At 48.1% G+C, this 16,503-nt stretch overlaps 1 protein-coding gene across 1 annotated transcript in view; it reads right to left on the bottom strand.

The window, feature by feature from the left end:
- Window positions 1–16,503, bottom strand: part of LOC139265805 (anoctamin-7-like) — a 192,229-nt gene that overhangs the window by 109,848 nt on the left and 65,878 nt on the right. The window contains exon 6 of the mRNA XM_070883247.1: window positions 12,405–12,541. Within this exon, the coding sequence (XP_070739348.1) occupies window positions 12,405–12,541 (137 nt within the window). The remainder of the gene's footprint in view (window positions 1–12,404; window positions 12,542–16,503) is intronic.

Raw genomic sequence — 16,503 nt, forward strand, 5'->3', positions numbered from 1 at the left:
TTGCTGGGCTGTTGGGCGTGATGGGTTCAATTTCCTGGTCCGGGGTGTTGTCATTGATCCTTTGGGTGTGTGTTGTGGGCTCAAAAAAGGTGGGGTCTGCTGTGGGTTGTTCAGGGCAGTCTGTGAACCGCAGCCTTGTTTGGTCCAGGTGCTTTCTGCAAATTTGTCCATTGTCTAGTTTGACTACAAACACCCTACTCCTTCTTTAGCTATACCGTGCCCACTTGGGACCATGGCCACAGTTTAGCACATATACTGGGTCATTCAGATCAATTTCCCGTGTGACAGTGGCACGACCATCGTTTACATTTTGTTGCTGCCGCCTGCTCTCTACCTGATCATGCAGGTTGGGGTGAACCAGCGAGAGTCTGGTTTTAAGTGTCCTTTTCATGAGTAGCTCAGCCGGGGGCACCCCTGTGAGCGAGTGGGGTCTCGTGCGGTAGCTGAGCAGTACTCGGGACAGGCGGGTTTGGAGTGAGCCTTCTGTGACTCGTTTAAGGCTCTGTTTGATGGTTTGTACTGCCTGCTCTGCCTGCCCATTGGAGGCTGGTTTAAACGGGGCCGAGGTGACATGTTTGATCCCATTGCGGGTCATGAATTCTTTAAATTCGGCACTGTTGAAACATGGCCCGTTGTCACTGACCATGGGTGGCAAACATGGCCCTCAGGCTTTCAATGGTGGCGGTGGCGGTGCTTCCCGACATTATTTCACATTCAATCCATTTTGAAAAAGCATCCACCACCACCAGGAACATTTTACCGAGAAACGGGCCCCCATAGTCGACATGGATCCTCGACCATGGTCTGGAGGGCCAGGACCACAAACTTAGTGGTGCCTCTCTGGGCGCGTTGCTCAACTGAGCACACACGCTGCGTTGCCATACACAGGACTCTAAGTCAGAGTCGATACCGGGCCACCACAGGTGGGATCTGGCTATCGCTTTCATCATTACTATACCCGGGTGTGTGCTGTGGAGATCCGAGATGAATGTCTCCCTGCCCTTTTTGGGTAGCACTACGCAGCTACCCCATAACAGGCAGTCTGCCTGAATGGACAGCTGATCTTTTCGCCGCTGGAACGACTTGATTAGCTCTTGCATTTCAACGGGGATGCTGGCCCAGCTCCCATGCAGTACACAGTTTTATACTAGGGACAGCAGAGGATCTTGGCTGGTACAAGTCCTAATATGGCGGGCCGTGACAAGTCCTAATATGGCGGGCCGTGACAGGTGATTTATCATTTTCAAAAGCTTCCATGACCATCAACAGGTCTGCGGGCTGCGCCACCATCAACAGTTTGCAGGCTGCGCCATTTCCACCCCCGTGGCGGACAATGGTAGCCGACTGAGAGCATCCGCACAGTTCTCAGTGACTGGCCTGTGGCGGATGGTATAGTTATACGCTAATAACGCGAGTGCTCACCTTTGTATGCAGGCTGAGGCATTAGTATTTATCCCCTTGTTTTTAGCGAACAGAGATATAAGGGGCTTGTGATCGGTTTCCAGCTCAAATTTGAGGCCACACAGGTACTGATGCATTTTCTTTACCCTGAACACACACGCTAATGCCTCTTTCTCGATCATGCTGTAGGCGCTCCCGGCCTTAGACAAGCTCCTGGAAGCATAGGCGACAGGTTGCAACTTCCCCGCAATGTTAGCTTGTTGTAATACACACCCGACTCCGTATGACGACGCATCACATGCTAGCACAAGTCTTTTACACGGGTTATACAATACAAGCAGCTTGTTGGAGCATAAAATGTTTCTGGCTTTCTCAAAAGCAATTGCTTGGTTTTTCCCCCATACCCAGTTCTCACCTTTATGCAATAACACATGTAGGGGCTCTAAGAGTGTCATGTATGTAACCACAATGCAACACCACTGTATTACTGTATACACTCAACCTAGATGCACACCTTGACCACAAGGGGTGAACTTGTGGGAGACACTCCTTACCTGATCACACAGGTCTAAAAAGGGAGCTCCCACGCAGGGTCATCGTCTTTGGAGTCCTGTGAATAAAGAGTTAAGGTCACAGAGTGACCTTGTCCCCAGAATGTGCCTCATGTGGTTTCATACTGTAGAGTGAGAACTTTACATTGGCGATGAGAAACGGGAATTCACGACCCACAAGAATGGCCACCGGTAGCACAGAGGAACGGTACTGTGTTGGGGAAGACTGGGACGATTTTGTCGAGAGGCTTCAGCAAAGCTTTGTCACGAAAGAATGGCTGGAGGATGCAGTGGCCGACAAGCGAAGGGCTCATCTTTTGACCAGCTGCGGACCAAAGACTTACGCGCTCATGAAGGACCCAAAAAGCCGGCGGACAAAACCTTTGAAGAACTTAGCAAATTGATCGGGGAGCACCTCAAACCAGCGAGCAGCATACATATGGCCCGACACAGATTCTACACCCACCGACGGCGTGAAGGACAGAGCATACCGGACTTCATAGCAGACCTCCGGTGTTTGGCCAGCCTCTGTAAGTTCACAGACGCCTGCAGGGAGGAGATGCTAAGGGACTTCTTTATCGAGGGCATCGGTCATATGGGAATTTTCCGCAAATTAATTGAGACCAAGGATTTGAACTTGGATAGCTCAAACTTTCATGGTGGGGGAGGAAGAGACGAAAATAATATACGCACGCAATTCTGCCTCTAACGCGGCAATGGATCAGGGAGTTAACATCATCAATGCGACTCAGAGCCCCGCAGGCAGGCAGTCCGACACTCCCCAGGCAGCAATAGACCCCAGAGTAGGACTTCAACAGAGACAATAGCAGGCTGAACGGACATTCATGCCTTCACAGTGGATAATGTGGCCCGGGATGGGGCCATTGACACCCACCAATAGGGTACTTAAGAGCAGTCAAAGGGACAGTCAGCGCGGAATGCCTGGCCATAGTCCCTTTGTTCCCAACAATGGAAACTTTAACTCATGCTGGAGGTGTGGGGGAAAACACTCAGCTAGATCTTGCAGATTTCAACAGTTTGTCTGCAGGAACTGCAATCTCAGTGGCCACTTAGCTCGAATGTGCAGGAAGTCTGCAACCAGACTAATATATGAGGCGGATGGACCAGAAGAGGGTTCTTTGAGGCAGGATGACTTTTGGGGCAAATCGATGGACGCCGAGGTTCAGCAGGTCCATGTGGCGAATATTCACAGTTCATACACCAAAACGCCACCAATGATGATGAGGGTTTTATTAAACGGTATCCCAGTACGCATGGAGCTGGACACTGGGGCCAGCCAGTCACTCATGGGCATTCAGCAATTTGAGAAGCTATGGCCACTTAAAGCCAGTAGACCCAAATTAGCACGTATTGAGACACAATTACGGACTTACACTAAATAAATCATTCCGGTGCTAGGCAGTGCAATATTCGCTGTCACACACAATGGGTTAGTGAATCGGCTGCCGCTCTGGATTGTCCCAGGCAATGGTCTTGCACTGTTGGGGAGGAGCTGGTTAGCTGAGATGAACTGGAAATGGGGGGATGTTCACGTAATGTCATCTGTGGAGCGAAGTTCGTGCTCACAAATCCTACAACAATTCGATTCACTATTCCAACCTGACGTTGGGACTTTCAAAGGCACTAAAGTGATACACATCACCCCGGACGCCAGGCCAGTGCACCACAAAGCCAGAGCGGTGCCGTATGTGATGCGGGAAAAGATCGAGAGCGAATTGGACCGGCTGTTGAGAGAGGGCATCATTTCGCCTGTTGAATTCAGCGACTGGGCGAGCCCCATCGTTCCCGTCCTAAAAGCGGATGGCTCTGTCAGGATCTGTGGCGACTACAAGGCCACATCAATCTGGTGTCCCTACAAGATCAATACCCGCTCCTGAAAGTGGAGGACCTCTTCGCCACACTGGCAAGTGGTTCACCAAGTTGGACCTTACTTCAGCCTATATGACCCAGGAACTGGCCGACGAATCTAAACTACTGACCACCATCACCACGCACAAGGGACTGTTCGTTTATAACAGGTGCCCGTGTGGCATTCGATCAGCGGCCGCGATCTTTCAATGAAACATGGAAAGCCTGCTCAAATCCATTCCTGGAATGATCGTATTCCAGGATGACATCCTCATCACAGGTCGAGACACCGAGGAATACCTCCACAACCTGGAGGAGGTGCTACGCTACGCCGACTGGACCGGGTAGGCCTGCGACTCAAGAAGTCTAAATGCGTGTTCTTAGCTCCTGAGGTTGAGTTTCTGGGCAGGAGGGTTGCTGCAGATGGGATTCGGCCCACCGAATCCAAAACAGAGGCGATTCGACGAGCACCCAGGCCCTGCAACACATCGGAGTTGTGTTCATTCCTGGGACTGTTGAACTATTTCGGGAACTTTCTGCCAAACTTGAGCACGTTGTTGGAGCCATTATACGTGCTCCTGCGTAAGGGTTGCGATTGGTTTTGGGGGGACTGTCAGGAACGGGCTTTTGATCGGGAGCGAAACCTACTTTGTTCAAACAAGTTATTGGCCCTGTACGACCCTTGTAAAAAATTGGTTCTGACTTGTGATGCATCGTCCTATGGGGTTGGGTGTGTGTTGCAGCAGGGCAATGCTGAGGGTCAACTACAACCTGTGGCTTATGCCTCCAGGTCGCTCTCTCAAGCAGAACAGGGATATGAGATGGTCGAGAAGGAAGCACTTGCATGTGTCTATGGTGTAAAAATAAATGCATCAGTATCTCTTTGGTAAGAAGTTTGAATTAGAGACAGACCACAAGCCATTAACATCCCTGTTGTCAGACAGCAAGGCTATCAATGCCAACGCATCAGCTCGCATACAGCGAAGGGCTCTCACGCTGGCTGCTTATGACTACTCCATTCGGCCCCGGCCCAGCACTGAAAATTGCGCTGACGCACTCAGCAGGCTTCGACTGGCCACCACTGAGGGGGCAGCTGAGCAAAGAGCTGAGATGGTCATGGCTATCGATGCCTTTGACAGCGCAGGCTCCCCCATCACATCCCGCCAGATCAAAATCTGGACAAACAGAGATCGCCTCCCATCCCTGATTAAGAAATGTGTCCTGACTGGGGATTGGGCGCCCGCACACTGAGCATGCCCTGAGGAGGTCAGACCATTCCACAGACGGATGGATGAGCTCTCCATCCAAGACGACTCCCTACTATGGGGCAGCCGCGTAGTTATGCCCCAGAAGGGCAGGGAGGCATTCATCAGGGAACTCCAAAGCGAGCACCCAGGCATTGTGCTGATGAAGGCCATTGCCCGGTCACACGTTTGGTGGCCTGGAATTGATTCAGACCTGGAACACTGTGTTCGCAGGTGCCCCTAGAGAGGCCCCGCTCAGCCCGTGGCCCTGGCCCACCAGGCCATGGTTACGCATTCATGTTGACTACGCGGGCCCGTTCATGGGAAAGGTGTTCCTTATTGTGTTAGATGCGTACTCGAAATGGATCGAATGCATCATTCTGAATTCATGCATGTCATCCACCACCGTGCGATCTTTGCAACCCATGGCTTGCCGGACATCCTGGTTAGTGATAATGGCCCATGTTTCACAAGCTACGAATTCCGAGAGTTTATGTCGGGCAATGGCATCACCCACACCAGGACTGCATCGTTCAAGCCGGCCTCCAATGGCCAGGTGGAATGTGCGGTCCAAATCATTCAGCAAGGTATGCTCAGGATTCAAGGACCCTCCCTACAATGCCGCCTATCGTGTCTCCTGCTGGCCTATAGATCCCGACCGCACTTGCTCACGGGGGTCCCACCCGCAGAGCTACTAATGAAACGGACACTCAAAACTCGGTTGTCCCTCATTCACCCAGACCTGACCGACATAGTTGAGGGCAAGCGCAAGTCACAAAACGAGTACCATGACCGTAATTCGAGGGAGAGATGTATAGAAATAAATTATCCTGTATTCGTCCTCAATCATGCCATGGGGCCCAAATGGCTTGAGGGCACTGTAATTGACAAAGAGGGGAATAGGGTCATCGTGGTAAAACTCAACAATGGTCAGATATGCCGTAAGCATCTGGACCAAGTAAAAAAAAGGTTCCGCATCGACACGGAGGAACCTGAAGAAGACCATGAGATGGAGCTCACAACGCCGCCAGTGAACGAGCAACAAGAGCAATCAGAAGAATGCACAGTCCCTGCGCTCAGCCCAGACAGGCTGGAATCACCACAGGTGACAGACACTCACGTCAGTGTCCAACAACCAGAGCCCCAACTGCGGCGCTCCACGAGGGAGCGTAGACCACCTGAAAGACTAAACCTATGATTCCAGAAAGACTAAACCTATGATCCCAATAAGACTGTGGGGGGAGGTGATGTCATGCATGTAACCACAATGCACTGTATTACTGTATACACTCAACCTAGATGCACACCTTGACCACAAGGGGTGAACATTTGGGAGACACTCCTAACCTGATCACACAGGTATAAAAAGGGAGGTCCCACACAGGGTTATCATCTTTGGAGTCCTGTGAATAAAGAGTTAAGGTCACAGAGTGACCTTGTCCCCAGAATGTGCCTCGTGTGGTTTCATACTGTAGAGTAAGGGCTTTACAAAGAGGGTGCTTAACCACGGTAGGAAGTTACCAAAATAGTTGAGGAGTCCCAGGAACGACCGCAGCTCCATGACGTTCTGTGGCCTGGGCGCATTCCTGATAGCCTCTGTCTTGGCGTCTGTGGGCCGAATGCCGTCTGCCGCAATCTTTCTCCCCAAAAACTCCACTTCTGTTGCCATGAAGACACATTTCAACCTCTTCAGGCCCAGCCCTACACTATCCAGTCGCTGGAGGACCTCCTCCAGGTTTTGTAGGTGCTCGACGGTGTCCCGATCCAATATGTCGTCCTGAAAAACCACCGTGCATGGTACCGACTTGAGTCGGCTCTCCATATTTCTCTGGAAGATGGTTGCAGCCGACCGAATTCCACTGGGGGGACCGTGAGGAGGACCGTGAGGAGGACTGCTCTCCTTTTTGCAGCGTTTCCTTCTCCGTCAACTTGTTGGCTACAAAGTACTGGTCTAGCTGTTCGACATAGGCTTCCCAGTCCTCACCCTCCGAGAACTTCTACAGGATGCCCACAGTTTGCTGCATCTTTGTGTTGGATTCGTATACTTGTCGCCAGTTATTGTGTTCCTAACACAGATGAAACTGCACACAGGGAGGTTAAAGTAACAGTGACCTCAGTCTTTATTAAGACACTCCAGAGTGAGGAACAGGCCTTAGGGGCCGGCTTATATATAGTGCTCCCAAGGGATGCTGGGATCCCGTGGGACTTCAGGGGATGCGCTCCCTGGTGGCGGAACATGGGAGTGCATGCTTTACAGATACGCAACACACTGCAACATAGTATATCAAGAAACAGCACTACACGATCCAACGCAACGCAAACACAACGCAAACACAGTATGTGTTGTTTAACCTCGAGATCAGGCTGTTTGTGACCCGTGTGAAGGTTGAAAAGTTTTGCAGGTTTTTAACTTTAGACCTTAGTATAAAATGGATGGCTTTTACTAGCTCTTGTTCCCCTAACATTATCATTTTAAACAGTTCCATTAAACCACCCCTAGAATGTTTAGAAGATTAACCCATGGGAATACAAGCCAGGTTTGTGCAATCTGTCTTCATAATTTAACTCTTCAAGCCCTGATAATAATTCTGGTGAATCTGTGCCTGTAAATGGCCAATATATCCTTCCTGAGCTGCCTTGCCCAAAACTGCACTCAGTACTCCGGATGGGTTATGAACAAGACTCTGTGCAGCTGTAACATAACTCCCCCCTCCTTTGTATTCCAGGCCCTTTGCAATAAAGGCCAACATTCCATTAGCCTCTTCGATTACTTTTTGTACCTGTGCACCAGCTTTTAATGTTCAGTTTCATTTTTTGGGGGGTGCACGGCCCCTTTAAGGGGCTGCATGGCCCGTTTGAAATACCATGCATGCTCGGTTTCTCCCGTTTAAAAGCCAGTGAGCGGTCTGCCCGGCAGCTCCAGAGCGCTACATGGACGCGCGGCTTGATGGGAACGCTGCTGGACACCTAATTCCCTTTTCTCCTCCACAGTTTCTAGTCGCCTGCCATTAAGAAAATATTCTAAATTGACAAAGGGCACAACCTCACACTTGCCTATACTGAACTGCATCTTGGCGTGCATGATCACAGACCACTGAAGGTAGCAGGACAGGTAGATAAGGTGGTTAAGAAGGCATATGGTTTACTTGTCTTTATGAGCCGAGGCATAGAATACAAGAGCAGGGAGGTTATGCTTCAAGTGTCTAAAACACCAGTTAGGCCACAGCTAGAATACTGCGTGCAGTTCTGGTCACCACATTACAGGAAAAATGTGACTGCACTGGAGGGGGCTGCAGAGGAGATTTACGAGTTCTGGACTGGAGAATTTTCGCTATGAGGAAAGATTGGATAGGCTGGGGTTGTTTTCTTTGTTGGAACAGAGGAGGCTAAGGGGAGACCTTATTGAGGTGTATAAAATTATGAGACAGGATTAATAAACAATCTCCTAGTAAAGGATTCCCTTGGAATGAGTGATCATAGCATGGTTGAATTTTAAATTCAGATCGAGGGTGAGGAAGTTGGATCTCAAACCAGCTTACTAAGCTTAAATAAAGGAGACTACAAAGGTATGAGGGCAGAGTTGGCTAAAGTGGACTGGGAAAATAGATTAAAGTGTAGGACGGTTGATGAACAATGGTGTACATTTAAGGAGATATTTCATAACTCTCAAGAAAAATATATTCCAGTGAGGAGGAAAGGGTGTAAGAGAAAAGATAGCCATCTGTGGCTAATTAAAGAAATAAAGGATGGTATCCAATTAAAAACAAGGGCATACAAAGTGGCCAAAACTAGTGGGAGGACAGAAGATTGGGAAGCTTTTAAAAGCCAGCAAAGAATGACTAAAAAAATGATTAAGGGAAGATAGACTATGAAAGTAAACTAGCATGAAATATAAAAACAGATAGCAAGAGTTTCTACAGGTATATAAAAAGGAAAAGAGTGGCTAAAGTAAATGTTGGTCCCTTACAGAACAAGACCAGGGAATTAGTGATGGGAAACATGGAGATGGCAGAAACTCTGAACAAATATTTTGTATCAGTCTTTATGGTAGAGGACACTAAAAATATCCCAACGGTGGATAGTCAAGGGGCTATGGGGGGGGGAGGAACTTAACACAATCACTAAGGAGGTAGTACTCAGTAAGATAATGGGACTAAAGGCGGACAAATCCCGTGGACCTGAAGGCTTGCATCCTAGGGTCTTAAGAGAAGTAGCGGCAGAGATTGTGGATGCATTGCTTGTAATTTACCAACATTCCCTGGATTCTGGGGAAGTCCCAGCAGATTGGAAAATGCCCCTATTTAAAAAAGGAGGCAGACAAAAAGCAGGAAAGACCAGTTAGCATAACATCTGTGGTTGGGAAAATGTTGGAGTCCATTATTAAAGAAGCAGGAGCAGGCCATTTGGAAAAGCATAATTCTGTCAGGCAGAATCAGCATGAATTTATGAAGGGGAAGTCTTGTTTGACAAATTTGCTGGAATTCTTTGAGGATGTAATGAACAGGGTGGATAAAGGGGAACCAGTGAATGTGGTGTATTTGGACTTACAGAAGGCATGTGACAGGGTGCCACATAAAAGGTTACTGCATAAGATAAAAGTTCACGGGGTTGGGGTTAATATATTAGCATGGATAGAGGATTGGCTAACGAACAGAAAACAGAGAGTCGGGATAAATGGTTCATTCTCGGGTTGGCAATCAGTAACTAGTGGGATGCCGCAGGGATCAGTGCTGGGACCCCAACTATTTACAATCTATATTAACGACTTGGATGAAGGGACCGAGTGTAACGTAGCCTAGTTTGCTGTCAATACAAAGATGGGAAGAAAAGCAATGAGTGAAGAGGACACAAAAAACCTGCAAAAGGACATAGACAAGCTAAGTGAGTGGGCAAAAATTTGGCAGATGGAAAGTGTGAGGTTATGCACTTTGGCAGAAAAAAAATCGAAGAGCAAGTTATTATTTAAATGGAGAAAAATTGCAAAGTGCTGCAGTACAGCGGGACCTGGAGTCCTGGTGCATGAAACACAAAAGGTTAGTATGCTGGTACAGCAAGTGATCAGGAAGGCCAATGGAATCTTGGCCTTTATTGCAAAGGGAATGGGGTATAAAAGCAGGGAAGTCTTGCTACAGTTATACAGGGCATTGGTGAGACCACACCTGGAATACTACGTACAGTTTTGGTTTCCATATTTAAGAAAGGATATATTTGCTTTGGAGGCAGTTCAGAACAGGTTCACTAGGTTCATTCCGGGGATGAGGGTTGACTTATGAGGAAAGGTTGAGTAGGTTGGGTCTCTACTCATTGGAATTCAGAAAGATGAGAGATGATCTTATCGAAACGTGTAAGATTATGAGGGGGCTTAACAAGGTGGGTGCAGTGAGGATGTTTCCACTGATAGGGGAGACTAGAACTCGGGAGCATAATCTTGGAATAAGAGGCCGCCCATTTAAAACTGAGAAGAGGAGCAATTTCTTCTTTCAGAGGGTTGTAAATCTATGGCATTCGCTGCCTTAGAGAGCTGTGGAGGCTGAGTCATTGAATACATTTAAGACAGAATAGACAGTTTCTTAACCGATAAGGGAATAAGGGGCTATGGGGAGAGGGCGGGGAAGTGGAGCTGAGTCCATGATCGAATCAGCCATGATCGTATTAAATGGCGGAGCAGGCTCAAGGGGTCGTATGGCCCACACCTGCTATTTCTTATGTTCTTCAGGGCTGCTGACCGAGGGCCGTGTGGCTCTTTGTCAGCCGGCGGAGCATGATGGGCCGAAATGGCCTCCTTCTGTGCTGTGAATTTCTATGTTTGTATGAGGAGCCTTGTTAGAGTGGATAGGAAGGACTTATTTCCCTTAGCAGAGTGGTCAACAACCAGGGGGCATAGATTTAAAGTAATTGGTAGGAGGTTTAGAGGAGATATGATGGGAAGTTTCTTCAAATGTGGTGGGGGACTGGAACTCACTGCCCGAAAGGGTGACAGAGGCAGAAACCCTCACCACATTTAGTGCTGTAACCTACAGGGCTACGGACCAAGAGCTGGAGCTTAGGCTGGATAGCTGTTCGTGAGCCGGCACGGACGCGATGGGCCGAAATGGCCTCCTTCCATGTTGTAAATTTCTAAGGTTCTATGATTCTGTGATCTGCCAATGTTTTACCCACTCACCAAGTCTTTCTGTGTCGCTTTGTACCTTCACCCTTCTGCTGACTTCCTATTCCTACATCCAAGTTGTTAACAATAAATGGTGAAGACCTTAGTACAGATCCACACTCGATCAGCTTCACTGGGCAGGCCACATTGGCCGCATGCCAGACACGAGACTCCCAAAGCAAGCGCTCTACTCGGAACTCCTTCACGGCAAATGAGGCAAAGGTGGGCAGAGGAAAAGTTACAAGGACACCCTCAAAGCCTCCCTGATAAAGTGCAACATCTCCACTGACACCTGGGAGTCTCTGGCCAAAGACCTCCTAAGTGAAGGAAGTGCATCCGGGAGGGCGCTGAGCACCTTGAGTTTCATTGCCGAGATGAAGAAATCAAGCGCAGGCAGCGGAAAGTGTGTGCGGCAAACCTGTCTCACCCACCCTTACCATCAATGACTATCTGTCCCACCTGTGACAGGAACTGTGGCTCTCGTATTGGACTGTTCAGCCATCTAAGGACTCATTTTAAGAGTGAAAGCAAGTCTTCCTTGATTCCGAGGGACTGCCTATGATGATGATGATGATGATGATGATGACGACGACAGAGCCCTCGGGGTCACCATTTGTTACATCCCACCAATCAGAGACTGAATGCTTGATCCCTATCCTCAGCTACCCTATAAGCATTGACAAAGACACTGAGGCAGTGGGCAGGTTTCCGGTGCCAGGTCCTATTGACACACTGGTACTGGAGGCAGTGGGCCCATTCCAGAGCCTCGAGCACAAAATCTAGGATGACACTTCAGTCCGGTACAGAGGGAGTGCTGCACTGTCAGAGGTGTTGTCTTTTGGATGAGACGTTAAACCGGGACCCCGTTTTCTTTTTCAGGTGGGCATAAAAGATCTCATGGCACCATTTTGAAGAAAAGCAGGAGGGTTATCCCCGGTGTCCTGGCCCAATATTTATCCCTCAACAAATATCACAAAAAATAGATTATCTGGTCATTATCACATTGCTGTTTGTTGGAGCTTGCTGTGCGCAAATTGGCTGTCACATTTCCTACATTACAACAGTGATTACATTTTTTTTAAAGTACTTAATTGGCTGAAAAGTGCTTTGGGATGTCCTGAGGTTGTATACAAGTCTTTCTATCTTTTACCGGGTGACCCAATACTCACAAGGGACCCATTTCAGACCGACCTTTCTAACTTGGAGAGTCTGAACTGGCAAGTGTAATATTCTAGGGGAGTGTCCGGGACGTCTTCGTACATGATATTGCATAATCCCAGCTTCGAGAGCAAGTCCCCTGACCAATTAAAGCTGGAGTTTATTGATGCCTGAAAGAAACAACAGTGAGAGTTAGTAAAACTACAGCCTGGTCAGAAACCAGATCGTAATGTATTTGCTTCATGGGTTCTTTGCTTAAGAATTCATAGCAACACATCGCTATTAAGAACTAGTTGGTTTATTAGCAAAGGTTTAACAATCGCACTACACATTACCAGTTCATCCACCAGGCTCACAACCACCTGCCTCATCGTGGATCCCCCGAACCCAACTGGCTGGGGTTTTATTGAGTCTTGTGAACATCACATGACTGGCTAAGCCACTCCCAACTCAACAGCTCTACAACTATTTTAAGTTGAACAGTAAATCAAGTGCCCCCTTATTAAAGGGGGGCACTAAAACCGACACATTAAACAAATTAAACTTTTGACAGTAAACTTAATTCAAATTCAAATATGTTACTGAGGGTGATTATGCACTCCAGTCCCTCTGGTGCCCACCTCTGACTGTGATCCCAGTGTGAGGCTGATGGGCTCTGACTGTGATCCCAGTGTGGGGCTGATGGGCTTTGACTGTGAGCCCAGTGTGGGTCTGATGGGCTCTGACTGTGATCCTGGTGTGGGCCTGACTGGTAGGGAATTGGTTAGAGTGTAGGAGGCAGGCAGTGCTCCAATCGGCAGGAGTCACAGTGGCATCCCCCAGCGATCTATACTGGGACCTCAGCTTTACATTCTATTTATAAATGAGTTAGATGAAGGATTAGAGAGCCGTGTATCCAAGTTTGCTGATGGCACCAAGTTAGGTGGCACAGTAAATAATGTCAATGGGAGCAGAAAGTTGCAAAGGAACATTGATAGATTGAGTGAGTGGGCAAAACGGTGTCAGATGGAGTTCAATCAGTGTAGGCCTGACGTATGTGAGGGTTGCCAACCCTCCAGGATTGCCCTGAATTCTCCAAGAATTAAAGACTAAACTTCAGGTCACTGCTGTGAGCAACACCCGGCGAAACATCATAGGGGCATTCAAAACATTATTTTTATTGGCCTAGAAATTCGGGTCCCTTGTGCCTGCTGTTAGTGCCCCGGACCCTAAATTGGGTATCACTCCCTGAAGCTGCGCCGGGCGATGACAGCGGCAGGCCACTTACGGGGCGATAATTAAAAGGGAGGTGCATTGTTTAATAAAAATGTGTCCAATATTTTAGTGCACCCCATGGGCGCTTTGTACATGTCACTATTGGTCAGCCCGGCACTCTGCTTGAATGCCAGGCTGTTGGCACGGCAATTCCCGCTCCCCCAGTGGTCCAGGTAGGCCCATTTTTGCAATGCAGAGCTTGCAGCTTGGGCCCGTCCCTTTAATGAAAGGGAGAGCCCGTCCCGCTCCTGCGTCCCGCTCCTGCTCGCCCGCCCCGCTAGCGTTCCAGACAGGAAGTGGAGCGTGTTATTTAGCGCTCCACTTCCTTTCGGGGGTGGTAACCCCAATTTCTCGCAAGGGTTGAGACTTCTGCACCTGGCGCAATATCTCGCATCTCGCGGGTGTTACCGCCCCAAACCAGGCGCGGCGGAATTTTTACCCACTTTATTTTCTTTAAACACTTTTGTTTATTAGTTATAAAAAAATGAGGGGGGGGGAAAGGCTGTTTGACTGACACTGAAGAACCATCCAATCAGGTAACGAAGAGTCTGTTCATTGTCCAATTAGCTGGGAAGGCCCTTGATGCACTGCGAGGATGAACATGTCAAGCAATCAATGGTAGGAGTGTGGGGGCGGGACGGTTGGAGGTCGGCAGTCAGGTGATGAAATTTCCAGGAATACGTCTAACTAGAGTTGGCAACCCGAGTGGGAGGGAAGAGCGGTGTCCTAGCAACGCCTGAGGGAGAGTCTGGGAATGCTCGGGTCTGCTGCACTGAGGCGACTGGTCTCTTGCATCAATGGAATTAGAGAATATTACATCAAAATTACAACACTGAAACGGGCGATGTGGCCCAACCAGTCCATGTTGGTGTTTATCCTCCACACAAGAAACAGTCCAAGGATTCCTGGCTCGGACGAGGATTTTGGTAACTTTTTTTTCCTTGTACCTAGAGTTGCAACCCTCCGGGATTGACCCGGATTCTCTAGGAATTAATTTCCGGGACACCGCTATGAGCATGTCCGGCAGAAAAATCATAGGGGCATTAAAATAAATTGTGCATTCATTTTCATTTTCTTTGCACATTTTTGTTTATTAGTCATAAAAATATTGCAGGTGGGAAAAAGGCTATTTGACTGGGTGGGGCAGTTGGAAGTGAGAGGCCATGTGATGAAACCTCCAGATATAGGGTGAGATGTAATGAGGAGGGAGATGGCTCGTGTGGAGTATAAACACCGGCATAGACTATTTAAAAAATATATATATTCGTTCATGGGATGTGGGCGTCGCTGGCAAGGTCGGCATTTATTGCCCATCCCTAATTGCCCTTGAGAAGCTAGTGGTGAGCCGCCTTCCTGAACTGCTGCAGTCCGTGTGGTGAAGGTGCTCCCACAGTGCTGTTCGGGAGGGAGTTGACCCAGCGACGATGAAGGAATGGCGATATATTTCCAAGTCAGGAAGGTTTGGTAGGTGTATTGTCTGTAAGCTTGTAACATTTGTAGCTCCACACTGTGGATGTGGACACATTGTGTACTGCAACTACAGAGTTAATAATAAACAGAACCAGGCATGTTCCAGAAGCTTCCGACAGAGCTGCCTGCCATGTTAGAAAGCTGTGTGTGCTTATGCTCTGAGAATATATCACATTTGGCAAAGAGATGAGATTTTTCGGATGATTTAAAGCTGAAATTTTGTTGGTGAAGGATTCAGCCAGCCGACAGAGAGACTTTGAAAGCTTCTCTGTCTTTGGAAAAAGCTAGAAAATCCGAGGTAAAATATAGCACATTGTGAACAGCTAGAAATTAAAAATGGGAGCACTCGCAGGTGTAATGGGACATTTGGGTGAATATAGACCACGATCGGGAACGTTTTAAAGCGTATGTGGATCGGCTAGAAATGTATTTCACTGCAAATAACATAATCGAAGTTCCAGACAATGCAGTCCAGAATCAGGCTGTGTTGGAACAGAAGAGAGCTATCTTCTTATCGGAGGCGGGTCCGGCATTGTACGAACCCCTTGTAAATTTGCTTGTGCCTGACGAGCCAAAGGGCACAACGCTTAGAGATTTTAACGAAGCTGGAGCAGCACTATAACCCCAAATCGTTAGAAATTGCTGAAAGCAATCGTTTCGGGATTCGGAATCAAAAGGCTGATAAAAGTATCAGCGATTACATCGTAGCATTAAAAAAGCTAAGTATTCACTGTAATTTTGGAAACTTTCAAAACCGAGCATTGTGAGACCGTTTTGTTTGTGGGATGAAAAATGATGCGCTCAGAAGAAAGTTACTGACGACGGATGACTTGACTTTTGAGATTGCTTGTCAGACAGTGAAGTCAATGGGCATGGTCGAACAATATTCCCGAGAATTTCATAATAATTACGGTCGTCAGTCAACCGAGGTAAATCACCTGCAGGTTCAAAGTAAAAGGCATTAGGGGCCCAAAGTCTCAGAAACTGGAAATTCTAACAGAGCATCGAAGTTGTGCTATAGGTGCCTGGGACAACACATTGCTCAAAGTTATCCATATGTGAAGGCAGAGTGTTTCATCTGCAGAAAGACTGGGCATCTTGCGAAGGCATGCCGACTGAAGGGTAAACCAGCTTTTAAAGCTACGAGTCCAGCGTTCAAAGCTATGAGTAGAAATCCCCAGAGACTACATAGCATGGAAGAACAACAACAGGACGAGGAGATGTTAGAGTTACACGTCATCAGGAGCACAAGGTTTACGGACAGCGATTCAGAAAGCATCAAAATCCACATAGATGTTGCGGGATTCAAGATACCAATGGAAATTGACATGGGTGCATCCGTGAGTGTAGTACCGGAGTCACTATACCGCGACAAATTGCGTGATTTCTAACTGGAGAAATCCAAGAT

Source organism: Pristiophorus japonicus, chromosome 6, assembly GCF_044704955.1.
Source record: "Pristiophorus japonicus isolate sPriJap1 chromosome 6, sPriJap1.hap1, whole genome shotgun sequence".
NCBI classification, from domain to species: Eukaryota; Metazoa; Chordata; class Chondrichthyes; family Pristiophoridae; genus Pristiophorus; species Pristiophorus japonicus.